We start from the raw sequence: 18,277 nt of genomic DNA on the forward strand, positions 1-18,277 counted from the left end.
TGGAGTTTGTCGAAGCACGTAACAGTTTCAGTGTTAGTGTGGTTGCCTTATGGATGGGTGAATGTCTTATCGAAGAGTGTACAGATAGCAAAAAAACTATTCCACGGTTTGTGAACGTTGGTCAGCACAACCATACGTTCAGACTCTTTGGTCATGATAACCGACTGCGAGATGCTTTGAGGCCGCTTCTGGAATCGCTGAAGAGGGCGTCTTTGCTTCGTGCTGTTGGAGACATATCGAACGGGCTGAGAAACCAACGTGAGGTGTGTCTTGAGGGACCGACAGTTCTCCATCACATAGCATCCCCACATGAGAACCATTGTCACTCAAATACGACGTTAAAGAAGTGCTAGAAATCTTCCGTTGCAACGGTCTTGTCGTTATAACGCAGACACGCGCAACGATTCCCATAGTACTTATATCGCATACATTCAATGATCTTCAAGAATCCGGAACACAGAATGAAAGCGAGCACATGTAATCACACAATCTTAAATCCGAAGAGTGATGATAATATCAATTAACAAGCTGCAGTGCCTATAGTTTCCTTTGTTCCACGCATCGTGTCTACATAAAGCACATTTTTTCACGTTTTACACACATAACGCACAACGAGCAAAATGTTAAAAACAGGGTCTGGAACAGCAACGCTAAAATTGATAAACAGCCATTCGAGATTACATGCAAAACTGACTATATGCGGTATACTGGGCAAATTCGGAAGATGCTATAGCGGTTTTGAAGAACTACCTATATGAAGCGAGCTGTAGATATTGGTCAGGCTCAAAGTAACAGAGAAGCAATCTTGTGTGTGGACGATGTGGGCGACATAACCTCGAGCTTGAGCACGGACGAGCGACGAACAAGAAGTGGGCAGAACCACAAATGAATACTTTATTTGACCAGAGAAGTCAGGTTATGTAGGAGAGAATCTGTTAGGGAAGAGTTGACTAATGCAGATAAATAGTGTACGCAGAAGACGTATTTCATAACACTTTTAGGCCGGTACCGGAACAGCTCCTGAAGTCACATGCATACATAAAACCAGGAGGCAGTAGCTCTTGGGCAACACTCTTCAGAAACACTTTGGCACGCACCTACAATTAGTTAGAAACGGGGACATACTGATCAAACGTATGGTTTAGCACATTTACGCTGCCCTATTTGTTCGTCGTTGTCAGTTGGTGCGGACACGGACATGGTGCTTGCTCCACGTTTCGCAGCCGCACGCATGGCTACCATTTTATCGCTGGACAGAGAAAGATCAGGGTCCGTTGGCTAAAAATCGTGCTACACTCTAAAAACAGAGGGGGGGTGTCGAGGTAGCTTGCCGTTGTTGGCCGCACTCAAGTGGGCATCGTCACGACTATAGCCAAAAAAAAAAAGGAGAAGAAGGTGGGAGAAAGGGGAGTTGAGGACTTCAAAGTGATAGAAAGAAGGGGGCGTACGCCTTTTTGGGTGCAATTTATATACGGGATAATTGCCACAAAAAGGTGTACGCCCGCCTCTCTCTTCGAATCAGAAGCAATAACCCTATCATTCGTGGCAATGGTTGGCGCACAGCTGCTATGCGGCGAAGTTCTGTTTTAAGAGTGTAGGATCCTAACCCTTGCGCAGCTTTGCAGCTGCTTTAACCACGTGCTGCAGCGCCTTAAACAGCGTTATCTTCCAGCGCGTGCGAAATGCACTAACGATTTTCCTCATTCTATTTGCTGACTCTAAAAACACAACTTGACCGCATAACACGCTCAAGGGCAGCCAGCGTTCGGATTGATATCGTTGTGTCTTCTGATTTGCTGAGGACGAGGGCCGTACGCCATTGTTGCGTTTTTATAAATCGTTACAGAAAAGGAATACGCCCCCGTTTTCCACAATCAGAAGACGAAAACGTGTCATTCGACATCACTTATGGTTGGCCAGGAACGTGTTACGCGCTCAAGTTCTATACCTCGACCCCCCCCCCCCTCTATATGTCGGCACAGTTCCCTTAGAAGTCGGCCCAGGACGCACATCCCCCAGGGCGTCAGTCGTGACGTTGCCCACCTCTGTGAGGCCGACAACGGCGAGCCCTTCCACCACCACCACCACCATATGTAGGACGTGGCACGTAGGAGTCGGCCCAAGACGCACATTCCCCAGGGCGTCAGTCGTGACGTTGCCCACCTCTGTGAGGCCGACAACGGCAAGCCCTCTCGCCATCATCACCACCACCACCTCTATAGGACGTGGTTCGAATTCCGGTGCCGGCTGTGCTGTCTGGGGTTTTTCCTGGGTTTTCCTCAGAGGCTTTCAGACATATGTCGGCACAGTTCCCTTAGAAGTCGGCCCAGGACGCACATTCCCCCAGGGCGTCAGTCGTGACGTTGCCCACCTCCGTGAGGCCGACAACGGCGAGCCCTTTCACCTACACCACCACCACACCACTCTATGGGATCGTGGCCGACTACGGCAAGCAGTCCCACCACCCCACCATCTAGGATCCTAGTGGGTGATTTCTATATGCAAACGGGTCCTGAAGCCTATGATTCCTGTGAAGTATAAGAAACACAGAATATTGACAGGGACAACGGCACCTTCCTAAATTAGAGAACCGAAACTCAGCAATCCCCGCAAGTGGAACACTACCCTAGCTCCAGGGTGTATCGGTAAAAGGACTGTCCGAATCATGGCACCAGGAAGTGAGCGATACTGCTCTCGTATTTTCCTCTCGTATGCTCGCTCAAGGTTGCGTCCTTCCTAATGACGTCTTTCTCAAATTAGTGGAAGCCCAATCGACCTGCCACGTCACATCTGGAGTGAGGTAAATACCACGTGGAAAGATCACTGAGGCGACGCTTCAAAGGCCTGTGGGGAACAACGAAGACACGAAAGCGATGCTTTTGCAAATCTCAATCGCAAATTAAACGTATTAAATTTGTAATCAGTTTTAGGGTAAGGAACTGCTAATGATGCTACCTCGTCGACTTCGTGTCAGGTCACGTGGTCAAGGTTTAATATTTTTGGAAGTGTCCTTCCGAAACCTCTCACGACATCTTACGTAGCTTTTTTTCCTGTCCTTACGTTTGATGTTGACAAATATGGCTGTTGCGTTCGAGCTCGAGAAGGAAAAAAGACGATAAGGCGGAAAGGAACACACATGCAGTCGTGATCTAGCTGGCAGAAAACACGAAATTGTGTGAAACAGTGTGTGCAGGACTCACACCACCTTGACGTGACGGGACGTCCACGCATTTACCGGGCAATGATCAATAGAACTGTCTGATAGTCAGACTCATACAAGAACAAGAAGGGATAATGTTTGTGCGGGGAGTAAAGTAACATTTCTGTGCCTCCGTTGGGGTCGTATGTGCCGCCCGCACGTGCCTGTGCACATAGGAGAACCATGTGACGACCTTGAGCTACAGAAAAACACGAAAAAAAACTATACTTGGTTGAGGCCCTCCGGATGCACGGCTCTCCAAGAGTTACGCGACTTCCCTCATCTTTCCGTTCATTCGAATCTGGAAATGATGTTTATGGTGTGGTTTTAAAATCAGAGACGTTTTGTAGTCCTTCCGTTTTGAGCAGATCGCGGAACAGAATGGTTTGCAGATGACATCGCGGTATAGTGAATGCGCTCCAATAGCTGGCCAAGAAATGGTCCTCCGAATATAACTGGTCATTTTACAAAGCCATCGTGATACTGTAGCATCAGCTAAACGATTTCAACCAGTTACCCTGGATATACCAGAAATGACTAATGTGGACTACAGACGAAGCTTAACTGAACCATGACGTGGCATATCTCGTGTTTGCATCACCGCTTCGTACCTTTCTCGAATCGTAATCCTGTTGCATTCGTTCCCGGAATCAGAATGCGGCGCTCGTCTTCAAAGCACGTGTTCTCTGGCATCTGGGCCCACCGTTTAGGAGAGGGAAACACGATCTTTCCAAACAGTCTGCTGCCTCGTGCTGCCGCTCTAGTTTCGTTTTTCTCGTAGGCCCACCTACGTATGACGTAATGGCTCATCTCGTATTATGCCCTTCCTCTCTACCAATACGATGTTTTTCTGCCCAGGCGACGAAGGCTGGTGAAACAGTTTCATTGGTGGCACCCCTGCGTGCCACTGCTAGGTCCCGAGTGGGGAGGGCAGTACTTTCTGCGAACGGCAACTGCGGTAAACAATCCGCGAAGGAAGAAAATAATACGAATGTTCTCGAAGTAATTGTACTCACCACCCAACCGGTGAAAATGTGAACATCGTTATTAAGTTAAAACACTGCAACACGTGTTTCTTTTTGTATTGGGTCGTGTTCCGTTCTCGCTCCTGTTGTTCTTGTGTGTACGGCTCTCTTTGCAATTAAGAAGCGCCGCCAGCATCTTTCAATATTACATGTATTATCCTCTTGACAGACTGAAGAAACATTCCAGTCGTTATTGCGGGACATGAAAGAATGCTGTCCCCACGGGCTCGTACTTTTGCACGCTACCTGCTGAACACCATTTGTGGGAAATCTATGAGCTCTCGTCGAGCCGCATGTTCTTCAATATCCAAGCATAAAAAAGCACCTGTCAACACTAGGGCAACCACTATCTGTATACCGTACGTGATAAAGGCTTCCCATGTATACAACCCTCATGGTGGAACAGGATGCAGCGCTACGGACGAACGAATTGCCTCTTCAACCATATACGGGAGAGGTCAACATGCTACGGGAGCACAGCTGTTGCGCACATGAACACATCCACATGCTGGCTGCGTGTTACAACAACACTCACACACCCTGCCTCTAATGTTGTGCGCCCAGCGAATGATGCAGATAAAACACCGTTTTGTTTGCACTTGCCATTAGAGTGGTTGGCGAAGTCGTCGGGCTCGGCATACTCCTTGAACTGAACATAGACGCTGTATGTTCTTTTTACACAAGGAAATTAGAGTGGTCTCCTTCGAACATAGACGTATCAGCAGATCAAATATAAATATTATACGCGGGTGTTGCTTACGTCGGTTAGCCTGGCTTCGGTGTGGTTTAGTGAACAATGCTTATGTTCAACCAGGGTGTCTATACATAGTGAAGAGAAATTTCAATATTTGAGAACGACGCTCTAGTACGCGCCTAGTGGATCTGCGATTCTCACTGTGGGGCACACATCGGGAGATACTCAGAATTCTAATTAACTTATCAATAAAATTTAACGCTAATTACCTCTCCCGTCCATTGGGATATTGATACGGCCACAATCGCAGAGTCGTGGGCCTATAGGAATTACTTCCATTCCCACAAACGTTCAGAGCCCACACCAACGGTTTTCCCACTGTTTAAAATAATGATCAGGCGCCCGGTGTTGATGAGCCCCGCGGAAACGAGTCGAGTGCGCTTTTATCGCAGCGTCCTTGTGGCCGCTGCAGCACGCGAGCACGCTGCGACGCTGCCGCGTTTTTCCAGGGGGAGAGCGAGGATGAGAAAAAAAAAAGAAAGAGAGACTACATTGTACATTTTCTTTCCTTCTTTGGGTGTCCATCCCCTCTCCCATAGAAAATCTTCATTCGTACATCTGATAGCAGCCGACAGGTTGCGTTGGCATAGGAGCGCACAGGCATCCTATCGTTCATGGACGCACGGCAGAGGCAGCTCTGGGTAGAGGGGAGTCGGAAGATTGGCTCTGGGGGTGGGGGTGGGGGCACATGGAAATACGCGCAGTGAAGGGGTAATGGGAGATATGAGATGGTCATCGTTTTGAAGCGAGAGAAGCAAAAAGAATGAACTGTCATACATATCTATAAACAACACACAAAATGGCGGAAAACGACTAGGCGTTTGTATGTTAAGTATTTAACTTGGGACGAGGAATATAAGAAGAAAAGTACAAACACTAGGGTAAAAGAATCAGAAACTAGACACTGGGCAAGTATATAAGATGCAAGTGAAACCGTCAATGGGAGCTTTCAGGGAACATAAAAAGGAAATACGGTCGAGACGTTTTTCCGACAGAACGAGGGACATGAGGTGTGGGTAAGAGGAGACTGCGGAGCATGGAATGTAAGGGGGTAAGGGCATTCAGCCTGCGCAAGGGGAAGTGAGCCTGTGGGAAGCACTGGATTTTCGAAACGATAGAGACGAAGTTAACACTGCAACACTACAAATTACGAAGAATCGATTAAATGATTGGTGGTATAAAACCAAAGACTATAGAGACATATAAGGACACATGGAGATAAGTAAGTCATAGAGCCATCGTGGTATAATTCTAGGCTAGGTGGAGCAAGTTACAGCCCGTTACAAAGCGAAAAGCCGCAGTATACCCATCTCATTCCTAACTGGAAGAAAAAGTGGGTGTCAAACATTTGCGAAGCTGACGTGTCAATAACGAGAAAGTTCACTAAATTTTAATTAATTAAGTAGCTAATTCTTCGTTTGCGTCCCACAGTGAAAATCACAAGTCCGTCTGCCATCCTTTGTGTCACGTCTGCGAACACACACACACACCATTTACACAAAAATCTTGAACCGTTCAAGACTTTCTCCGCGGGGCTTCCTGCATGTGTAGCGAGGCCTTATCTATGTGATTATGTCTGTTATCTTTCAGTGTCGTGATGGATAGCTAGTAGCTGTGAACATATTTAGGACGCGCTGTACGCATGAAGGAGTGGTTTAGGATTTGCACATGCGAGTGGCGACGACGCTATTTCTTTGAGTACCCAATGCGCAGGGGTAGCGTATTCTAAAACTGCCCATGGGTTTAATTTCTTACGAATGCAGGACATAATGGACGCCTCTATTCCAGAAACGCGGACATTGTTTCCGGGCAGAAACCCTATAAGGCAGCATGAACTTGACGCGTATTTCGTACGCCAGACTGGTTACGTGAAAGGCCGGCGAGTGAAAGAAAAAAAGTATCCCAGTGGTGTTTGCCACGTAAGTATTTTGGGCGCGTTATGGGAAAGGAGAGTAACACGTTTCGTTTTCGCTGACCTGGACAGGAGAAGCTTTCTCCTCCTTTCAGATAACAAACTCCCACACTTCAAAAGAGGCCCCTTGGACATTTCTCAGTCACCGCCATGAGCAGTGGCGTATAGCCCGGGTGAGTTCAACCCATCCGAACTTGTACCTTCGGTAATGCATTTGGGGAAGGAAAAAGGTGGGAAAATTGTTCTCCTCGTGTAAAGTTTCGATAGAACCCCTCCCAAAATATTTTTCTGGCTACGCTACTGCGCCAGAGGCATAGCAGAGCAGCGAATCGGAAACGTGTCACTTTTCGAAATTTAATTGAACTGTACTTGATTTAGAAGCCGGGTAGATAGGGCACTGGCTAGATTGAACCTAGGCGTTTTGTAGCGAGCAGAGCAAAACCGAAGAGTGGCCTAAACCCGTTTTATACGTACGCTCAGGGACGGCGGAAAGGGGGGGTAACAGGGGTTACTGTAGACCCCCTGAATGTGTGAAGGGGGCGCAAAATTCCCATGGAGGTGAGGTGCCAAAGTGTTATCTCGGGTGCCGCATGCAAATCAAATGCCATAAACCCTTTTCCTGAATCGGGTCCTGAATTTTTGGGACCCGCGTGCATGAATTGGTATGGGGGATGGAAGGGGACGCCGGTTGGGATCTGGGGTCCCCTTGAATTCATGCGTTGCGCCGCCCCTGCGTATGTTGAAGCAAAAGTGTGAAGTCGGGATATTTCCAACAGAGTCTAAGGCTTCTGTGGCGTTTAGCTCTGCTACGAGACGAGCGTTCATCTGCGTTCACAAAGGATTCGTTTTCCTGGACGTTGAGTACTAGGTACATGCTATAGTACCACTAACCATACAGTAGCTCGGAAGTTTGGATCATCTGCTGTAAACAATAATCGCTATGAACTGTAGTCGATACACAATCAGAAGAGTGCTGAGGAATGAGACAGTAAGACATTGTGCGTGTGACCTTCAATATTTCTCGGACAAGAGGCCCCGGAACGATCACTTCATTTCTTGGACAGATCCTTACGGTAAATAATGGTGTAATGATAACTATATTGACAGTATTTTCAGTAAAAAAATACACGTTTTGAGTTGAACATTTAAGGCCATTATACTATATATGCTAAAAAATCATAAAGCGAAGCTTGGGACGCCGCTATGACAGACGGGCAGTTGAGGAAGCGCATTGGACTGTGAATGGGTGATGACGTACGTGGGAAGGACAAACGTGAAAGCTGTTTCCGATCCTGCGCTGGCGAGCTGGTAAACATCCATACCCTTCTCGCTTCGTAAAAGGAGGCGGCGCACGAGTCGGTTAAACGGCTTATTCCACTTTTTGCTTCAGCGTTATCGGTAGTGCCAGGAAAAGGAGGTCGAGTTTCTTTTTCAAACTATCGCATATTCGGGAACAATTGCGCTAGAAAATGAATTATCGGATATCTCGCATCTTGGGCAACTTTTTTTTTTCTTGTTAGTCATTTTGGTAGGGCCGTCCGTAACAGTCGTGGAGAAAGAAGAAGAGAGGAAGGTAGCAGGAAATCCCAGTGCGCCTTGTGCACGCGTTGCATCCTGGGTCATGAGGAAGGGACAGCAGTCCTTCACGTTTCGTTCTGACTTAGACACCTCGTTGACAATGTGCCAAGAGAGGAGAAATCCAAACAGTTTGGAGACCTTCTCCTCCTTTCTGATAAGCAAGTTCCCATAGTTCAAAGCGGCGCTAAGTTCTCTGAGATTTTCTAAAGTCGTATAATCACAAGATCGGAAAATGGCTCCGCATTCCGCACTCCGCAAAGCTACCGCATTCAAACGCGTTTGGCAGAATGCCCAAAGATGTAGTCAATTTTATAAAACTTGATATATTTTGCGAGAAATCGACAAAATCTTTTTTCCGGTTTCTTTTTTTCCTGCAAATCGTGTTGCGTCAGTTTAGTTGCGATCAAGCGGACAATTTGACTGTCATTATTTAGCACGAAAGTGCCAACCATACTACAATCACTGTAGGTGACAATGTTTTCTTGAGTGCAAACATCCTCCCTTGCTATAAGTTGTCCATAGAAGCAGGAAAATGTTCCTCCGACGTTACTTCCTCGTGTGCATCTGTAAAGGGCGCCCATTTTTCGAGCCTACTACGAATACGGTGACCAGACGACTCCAAGTAATATCGACCTTTTGCATATCGGAGTGATCGAATTCGTGAATGAGTGATCCAAGGCGCGAAGACCGTTATGCTGTGGATTGTAAGATGGCTCGACTCTGCTTTTCACAAGCGATATTCACGCAACAGAAAAATTTGGGGCAGTAGTTTGGCCTACCTAACAAAATAGTCATACGTAGAATACGTTTTTGTGTCGGTAAATGAGGTGCATGCGACGATACCAAAATATTTTATTGGTTCGCTGTGGTATCCGTGATTAATGATTGGCTTATGGTAACTCTGGGTACTGATTCCAAAAACAACAACAGATATATTCTGATGATGAAGTGAGGACGTTTTCCACTCTCCCAACTTCTCCAACTTCTTACGTATAGATGGGACAATGTGAGAAATTGAGCTGTTTGGTGATCCATAGAAAGCACTGGGGTCTTCAGTGCTTGTAGCCGATACGTCGTTTTCCACGGCAAATCTCTCACGAGGCTTTCGCCCACGGGCACAAGCCTGGCGAAATACGTGAGAGAGGGCTTCATTATCGATCAGCGTATAAAAGGTGGGGGGATCTCCCCTCACCCTTGGGACCGCGACTGCTGCTTATGGATTTCGTTATTGCAGCACTCAAAAACCTGTCCTTGGAAGCACCTATCAAAAACCACGATAAATACTTGACATGACTTCATTGTGCACTTCGCAAGTACAGTGGGCGACGCCATCTTGTAGGCAGGGATGTCACGTGACGTGGGCAATGCGTTGGCGTCGCAACGAGCTACCGGGAGTCCCCGTGTTGTCCTTGCTTTGATACGCCACACGTAACGATGAAAACTTGCATTTTTTATTGGAAAATTTGCCGAATTATGCTCCTGCATATAGTGATACACAATTTTCCTCAAAATTGTACCTGAAGTAAAGTAACATGTACCTGGCATCATTGATACCGCAAACGTACATAAAGCAAAGCACACGGTATATTATACAAACTCAGTCTCGTGTCAGTTCACGTTTCACCGTGTAATGGTTACAAATGTGCAATTATCAACATTTTAGCGTTTCTCACGAGTGCTTGCTATAGCTTCCTACTTACTCGCGAATATGAGCTGAATCAAATTTGCGTTTACATGCGCACAGGCAATCAACTGTGCTATAGAGCAACGCGTTATTATGTTTGCAAAGTGCACATTGTTGTGGTGCTAATCTCCGCACGCGTTCAGTCAAAAAAATACGCCAGCCAACAGAGGCTATACATTACCTACCACTCTCCGCTGTTTCTGAAAAAATAACATGAAGCGCAATGCGACACTCCATTTTTGTATGTGGCTTTGTTATTCGCAACAAAATACTGTAAAATGTAAAAATGGAAAACGAAAGCACGTGTGGAGGTGGTGGTGGCTGGTGAAACTGCTCGCTTGGTGGTGAAAGCGCTTTCGGTCTCTTCCTTCCTTATCATGTAATAATCAAAGGCCAATCACACATTATGAAACACGTACAATGATTATTAATTGCCAATGAAGGGGACAATGTAAAAAAAAAGAAAACATCCGGGTCCCGAACGAAAATGACTTATTTATTTTTTCCTATTTTTATCTTTGCAGTTGAGTACTTTACAGCAAAATGGTAGCGAAAAGTGACTTAAGTATAGTACAAAATACACGATTTGAAATGTACTTAAGTGCAAGTGCCCAGAAATGTACGCTACTTAAAGTGGCACTCGCTTACTTGTTTCTTCAAATACTTCCCATCACCACCTACACGTACACAGTGAAGCACGTGCGAAAATGCTAAAAATATGCAGGTACATCAACTGACTGTATGACTTCTCTAAACAGATACTCTGTTCTCCAAAGATGGGCCTCCGAGTTGCCAGGAGATTAGATTATATATCCCGATGATCACAAATAAAACGGTCAATTACTGTGATGCTTGCGAAAGTCCTTTCTTCTTCTGTCTATACGCATATTGTACGTTACACTACGAGGCCAGAATATCGATCTATGGGGCGCGTAAAAGCAGAAGTGATATCGTGATTGATTGATTGATTGATTGAAAGAAAGAAAAAAATGGGGATTGTAGCCCTCATCACGAGGGCCGGCTACCCCAGATCACCTAAGGAAAGGAATTCCAGACACATCCACCATCACCCACTGGAGATGTCGCGAAGCGGCGACGAACGCCACAGACAGGTCATAGCCCATCTAACAGCTTGGTGTCCCTTAAAAACTGTGTAACGGCTCGCAAAGCTGTCAGTTGAGTGCTCATTGGCCATGGGCCGAGCACCTTCTGCACTCCGAAGGGTCGATTGTCAACCCGGCCTAACGCGGCTACAAGTCTGTCACGGCACTCAGAGTATCTTGGGCACGTAACTATGTAGTCGAACATATTAAAGTGATATTCGTACTATGTAGTAACTGCATGTACGCAACACACCGACACAGACAGTTCAATTGTCTACCCGGGTTCAATAACACAATTGGAGAAAAAAGAAGAGCGTGATTTAATTTCTAATCACCGGTGAAGAGAATTGTAGTGAACATACGACGTTACCCTGTTTGCGACAGAAAGAGGTTACTGCGTCTGCAAGCACATGACGACTGGTGCGAGCACAATGATACTGTCAAACGCTTCAGTTACTTAGTGATGTGTGACACGCACTCCCACATTGTGCGCTTATCATCTGAGGACGACGCAACTATCACACCCTGCTTGTAGTCGTTCTCAATGGTCTGGGTAGCCTTATATAGCATCTTCACGCGCAATATTACAACGCGGCCGCGCCAGGACGACACGCACTCCGAAGGACATTGTCCTGTTGCGTCAGTACGCTCATTATAATCCATTCATCATATTCTTGGACGCCAATTAAAAGGAAGCGAGGCGCGTAGGTCCCGAAAGAAGGCGTGTATATACCGCAGAAGAAACAATGTCTGGCTTTCGTTCCCATAGGTAACTGCGCTCTGAGAATAGATGGTATTTTATCTTGTGCGCCCACAATGTCCTTCTGTAGTAAAGGAATGATCGCGAGAAAAAAGTTGGTTCCGGACCTTAAGCACACTCTAAAAACAGAACTTCACCGCATACCACGTTGTGCGCCAACCATTACCACGAGTGACATGGATATCGCTTTTGATTCGAAGAGATAGGGGGGCGAACGCCTTTATGTGGCAATTTGGATATATGATAATTGCCGTAAAAAGGCGTACGCCGCCTCTTTCTTCGAATCAAAAGCGATAACCATGTCATTCGTGGCAATAATTGTCGCATATCATGCTGTGCGGTGAAGTTCTGTTTTTAGAGTGCAGGCTGTTGTGCATGAAATGACATCGACCTGTGTGCCACCTCCACTCATAAAACAGGACCGCATGACACGCTTTATATCATCAGCCATGATCCCGAATGACATCGTCCTCTCCCCTGACTTGTTGACAACGGGAGGCATATGCCTTTTTTTGTGATTTTTGATTGTCACAAAAAGCAGTACGCCACCTGCTTTCCACGAATCAATAATGATAACGGTATCATTTTGTGTTTGCCTTCGGCGTGTTATCTGTTGTGGATGAAGTTCTATTTTAAGAGTTTATGCCCTGTTTTAAGAGTATCTGTTTATGAGTTTATGTTAAGAGCCCTGTATCTGTTTTATGTTGAAGATGCACTCAAAAAACAGAGCTTCACCGCATAGCACGCTGTGCGCCAACCATTGCTATGAATGATAGAGTTATCGCTTCTGATTCGAGGAGAGAGTGGGGCGTACGCCTTTTTGTGGCAATTTGGATATATGGTAATTGCCACAAAAAGACGTACGACTCCCTCTCTCCTCAAATCAAAACAGATAACCGCATCGTTCGCGGCAGTGATTGGTGCACCACGTGTTATGCGGTGAAGTTCCGTTTTTAGAGTGTGCCCCTTGTGGTCACATAATTGAAAAGCATTTCAAACTACATAAGGGCGGACGTTGTAGCCCACGATAGGTGAGCTCCATGAATCAACCGCCGACGAAATTGTGTGAACGACGCGTTGAGAACATAGAAGAGAATTTTCGCAGTGTGTAAAATGTTGGCTTCATTCGCAGGTGGTGGCTGCTCAACACAACTGGGTGCGACCGCGGTCGAGTGACGAGAACGAAAACCTGCTGTCGGACACCTGTCGAACCGAGCTCGGCATTACAGAGGAGCAAGTGAAGAATGGCCAGCCCTTAGAACAGGTCATCGATCAGGTGAGCAACCCTGGTAACGGCAATTCGAAAATCGGGACCTTCGCTGCCATTAGTAGACAGTATAGACCAGGGGTTCTCAAAGTGTCGGCCGCGACCCCCAGGGGTCGTGACAGATACAGGCGGGGGTCGCGAAGCGGCTCGGAAACTTGAAAAAAGAGACAGCAAATGACGCCCTTGCCCACTATTCTTCGCCACAAAAAAGCTCGTGGTACCGGATCCCGAGGTCTAACAAACAAGTTCATATTAGTGAATAGGACCAGCCATTCCTGCTGGCATCCGTTTTATTTCTCTCCCTTTCTCTTGTTTTTGCGATGGTCCATAGTCCAGCTGATTCATTCAGACGATTTTAACTATCAAATTAGGGGGGGGGGGGGGGCAACGCGATATCCTCTATTTTTGGATGGGTCGCTGGGCACCAGAAAGCACCGCAGTAGACTTATGCCCTACACTCTTAAAAAATGAACTTCACCGCATAGCACGCTCCTAGCCAACCATTATCTCGAATGATATCGTTATCTGCCTTGATTTGTTGAAAACAGGAGGCGTACGCCTTTTTGTGACACTTATACTGTTCATAACAAAAAAGATGTACGCCTCCCGTTCTCAACAAATCAGGGCAGATAACGATATCATTCGAGATGATGGTTGGCTACGAGCGTGCTATACGGTGAAGTTCATTTCTAGGAGTGTAGCCACACGGCAAATGTAATACATTAAACGGAATTGCAATAACTTCACCTCCTAACCAACCATCATATGGAATGACATCATTCTCTCCCCTGATTTGTTGAAAACAGGTGGCGTAGGATTGTTACAAAAAAGGCGTACGCCTCCTGTTTTCAACAAATCAGGGGAGAGAACGATGTCATTCGAGATGATAGTTGGTTAGGAGGTGAAGTTATTGCCATTCCGTTTAATGTATTACGTTTGCCGTGTGGCTACACTTTAGAAATGAACTTCACCGTATAGCACGCTCGTAGCCAACCATCATCTCGAATGATATCGTTATCTGCCCTGATTTGTTGAGAACGGGAGGCGTACGCCTTTTTTGTGACAATTATGAACAGCATAGATGTTACAAAAAAGGCGTACGCCTCCCGTTTTTTTTCAACAAATCAGGGCAGAGAACGATATCATTCGAGATGATGGTTGGTGAGGAGCATGCTATGCGGTGAAGTTCATTTTTAAGAGTGTAGGGTATAATAATCCTATCGACGCCGCTATACACGCTCCTGCACTCTAAAAACAGAACTTCACCGCACAGGACGCTGCACGGCAACCATGGCCGCGAATGATAGGGTTATCGCTTGTGATTCGAGGAGAGAGGGAGTCGTACGCCTTTTTGTGGCAATTACCATATATCCAAATTGCCATAAGGTGGTGGTGATGGCGAGAGGGCTTGCCGTTGTCGGCCTCACAGAGGTGGGCAACGTCACGACTGACGCCCTGGGGAATGTGCGTCCTGGGCCGACTTCTAATGGAACTGTGCCGACATATGTCTGAAAGCGTCTGAGGACGCCATGCCATAAAAAGCCGTACGCCCCACTCTCTCTTCGAATCAGAAGCGATAACCCCATCATTCGTGGCAATGGTTGGCGCACAGCGTGCTATGTGGTGAAGTTCTGGTTTTAAAGTGTACACTCCAAAAACAGAGCTTCACCGCATAGCATTCTGTGCGCCAACCATTGCCACGAATGATAGCGTTATCGCTTCGGATTCGAAGAGAGAGAGGGATGCATTTTTGTGTCAGTTTGGATAAATACGATAACTGACACAAAAAGGCGTCGCCTCCTTGTCTCTTCGAATCAGAAGCGACAACCCTGTCATTCGTACACTCTTAAAAATGAAGCCATCAGCTCATCCCGAATCCATCATCCAGCCATCGTCCCGAATGACATCGTTCATTCCCCTAATTTGCTGAAAACGGGGGCGTACACAATTTTTGTGGCGTTACGCAGTTCATAATTGCCACAAAAATGGCGTACGCCCCCGTTTTCATCAAATCAAGGGAGAGAACCTTGTCATTCGGGATGATGGTTGGCTAGGAGCGCGCTATGCGGTGAAGCTCTGTTTTTACAATGTAGCAATGGTTGGCACAGAGCGTGCTATACGGTGAAGATCTGTTTTTTTACACTCTAAAAACAGAGCTTCACCGCATAGCACGATGTGCACCAACCACTGCCACGAATGATAGGGTTATCGCTTCTGATTCGAAGATGGGGGATGGGGCGTACGCCTTTTTCTGTCAACTTGTTACGATATACGAAAACTCGTAACCTCCTGCGTTTTCTCCAAGAAACGGGCCTTTTGCAAAGACCCCTCAGCGTACTTTCCATCCACAATGCACTTCGGTCCCATCGGTTTCATTCATCCTGTACATACAGGGTGTCCCAGAAAACGTGTCATTGAATTATAATAAAAAAAAACTACACCACCTAGAGTCCTGCGGTCAATGGCGTTTGTTCTTACTGGGCTTTTGCCACCTCCTCATGTGAATGTCGTGTAACGTAGGTTTAATTATGTAAATTTTTGCGAGCTTAAGTCGGAAATTTGCCTAGTAAAGGTCACTTTTTTACCCCACCAATGTGAAGAGCGTGTCTAATTTAGTCAAATTAATGATAATTGACAGGGATATTCAGGAGGTATCCCATCGGAAAAAATAGCCGAACATCATGCTCTACGGATGTCGCACAGAATAGCGCACGATGAATCCTGGACCGGCAATCCAGAAGGTGTGGGTTCGATCCCTACAGCTGGCTAACCTTTTCAGTGACTTTCATCTTTCATCGTTGATTTCAGCGGAATCTTTGTCAGTCCGACGAAAGGAGGTTGGAAACCCAGCCCTCCCGACATAGCAGAAAGAGATAAAACAGGCACGGCTTATCACGTCCGACTTTCGCTGGGATAATGCTTTCCCTCTCCCAATTTTAGGAACTGTTACTTTTTCTACTATCACTCTATGGGCTGGCTTCGGAACCTCCTTTCGTCGCACTGAGAGCGATTGCGCTCAAAAAGTCATCGCGCGCTATGGTCCGGTGCTGCGAAAAGCATGATATTCGGCTATTTTTCCCGATGGGATAGCTCGTGAATATCACTGTGAATTATCATGAATTTGAGTGAATTCGGCACGCTCTTCATATTGGTGGGGTAAAAAAGTGACCTTTACTTGGCAAATTTCCGAGTTCAGTTCGCAAATATTTACATAATTAAACTTGGAGTACATGACATTCACATTAGGAGGTGGCAAAAACCTAATAAGAACAAATGCTGTTGACCGCATGATTCTAGGTGGCGTAGTTTTTTTATTATAATTCAATGACACGTTTTCTGGGACACCCTGTATACCTCAACTTCACCCTTTCGTTTTTATTTGTTATTTTTGTGTACACTCTTAAAAATGAACTTCCCCACATAGCACGCTCCTAGCCAACCATCATCTCGAATAATATCGTTATCTGCCCTGATTTGTTGAAAACGGGAGGCGTACGCCTTTTTTGTGACACTTATGCTGTTCATAACTGTCACAAAAAAGGCGTACGCCTCCCGTTTTCAGCAAATCGGGGCAGATAACGATATCATTCGAGATTATGGTTGGCTAGGAGCGTGCTATGCGGTGAAGTTCATTTCTAAGAGTGTAGTCGTGACGATGCCCACTCGTGCACTCTAAAAACTGAACTTCACCGCATAGCACGCTCTGCGCCAACGATTGCCAGGAATGATAGGGTTATCGCTTCTGATTTGAGGAGAGAGAGAGGCGTACGCCTTTTTGTGTAAATTATCATTCAAATTGACACAAAAAGGCGTACGCCTCCCTCTCTCCTCGAATCAGAGGCGATGACCCTATCATTCGTGGCAATGTTTGGCGCACAGCGTGCTATGCGGTGAAGTTCTGTTTTAGGGTGTAGTGCTTAGAGTTAGTTTTTAGAGTGCAGTTCTTCAGAGATATTTATCAGTGTGTTTGTTGGAACAACTGTGGTATAGTTGGTTATTTCGAGTCATAAAAAGACGACAAAGCCGTAAACGTTGCTGCTAATTTTTAAATTACGCCTGGTGTTCAGGGTGTAAAATTATCCGCTTCGCCGTCGTTTAAACCTCAGGTACAGTTTAACTTTTTCGGTTGCAGGTGCGAATTAGGCTACGTGGCGGCGCCGTATAGTATCCGCTACCTTTTTCACTATCGGAGTAGCCATTAGCGCTACGTTTTCATTTGGTTCCGGAAAATTACTTCCTTTTGAAATTAGGTGATCTTTTTATTTCCTCTACAGCTACTTTCCGACAAAACAAGTGAGAAAGCGAGACACAGGCGAAACAATTAATTATTGTTTTCGTTACTATTCAGGCAGAGCGTTTGAAAATACAATTCATTTAATAGCGCCCCTTTGACTTCGACAACGAATGCAACTTCTGTTGGAAGACGGCGCGTATTTAATTTATTATCCTTACTGCTTCTTCTTCTTCTTCTTCTTTTTTTTTTTTTTTTTTCATGAGCGTTCTTTTCTCGTCTGTGTCAGCGCGTTTTTCTCGCTGTTGCTATTTCTTCTCTTTTCGTTTTTATTCCCATAAAGGCATCATACAGTATTTGCGGCTGAAGGAGGCAATGCCATCATATCAAGTGATGCGATGCAAACTAAAATTATTTTCTACAGCACCGTGGTTCGGTCAAGGGAAATAAAATTTGAGAAAGTTTGAGGGAAGGACGAACGACGAAGTAAATCAAACTAAAGAACAAAATGCTGGTTCCAGGAAACAGCTATAGGGAGGAACCCCTGCTTGGAGTCAGAAAAGTGCGAATGCACCTCAGTGACTCTGAAAAAAATAGTAATAAGTCAGAGAGTTTGGCCGCTTGTTTGCGTGTTTTTTTTTTCATTTTTTTTTTCATACAGTGTTACTTAAGATATTATAATGGGATTGTTTCTCTGTGACCCTTTCGCAATGGAAGTAACTTTAAGGCTGTGCCTTTTAGGGGTTTTTTCCACACAAAGAGTT

At 45.8% G+C, this 18,277-nt stretch overlaps 2 protein-coding genes across 7 annotated transcripts in view; one reads left to right on the plus strand and one right to left on the minus strand.

Annotated features, from left to right (window-relative positions):
• LOC135377754 (uncharacterized) overlaps window positions 1-18,277 on the minus strand; it is a 60,627-nt gene that overhangs the window by 22,127 nt on the left and 20,223 nt on the right. The gene's annotated exons all lie outside the window — the stretch shown is intronic.
• LOC135377753 (RNA-binding protein fusilli-like) overlaps window positions 1-18,277 on the plus strand; it is an 87,313-nt gene that overhangs the window by 19,240 nt on the left and 49,796 nt on the right. For all 5 annotated transcript variants that reach the window (XM_064610404.1, XM_064610402.1, XM_064610400.1 and 2 more), the window contains exon 2: window positions 13,148-13,291. In XM_064610404.1, the coding sequence (XP_064466474.1) occupies window positions 13,148-13,291 (144 nt within the window). The remainder of the gene's footprint in view (window positions 1-13,147; window positions 13,292-18,277) is intronic.

This window comes from Ornithodoros turicata, chromosome 1 (genome assembly GCF_037126465.1).
Source record: "Ornithodoros turicata isolate Travis chromosome 1, ASM3712646v1, whole genome shotgun sequence".
In the NCBI taxonomy this organism is placed as follows: domain Eukaryota; kingdom Metazoa; phylum Arthropoda; class Arachnida; order Ixodida; family Argasidae; genus Ornithodoros; species Ornithodoros turicata.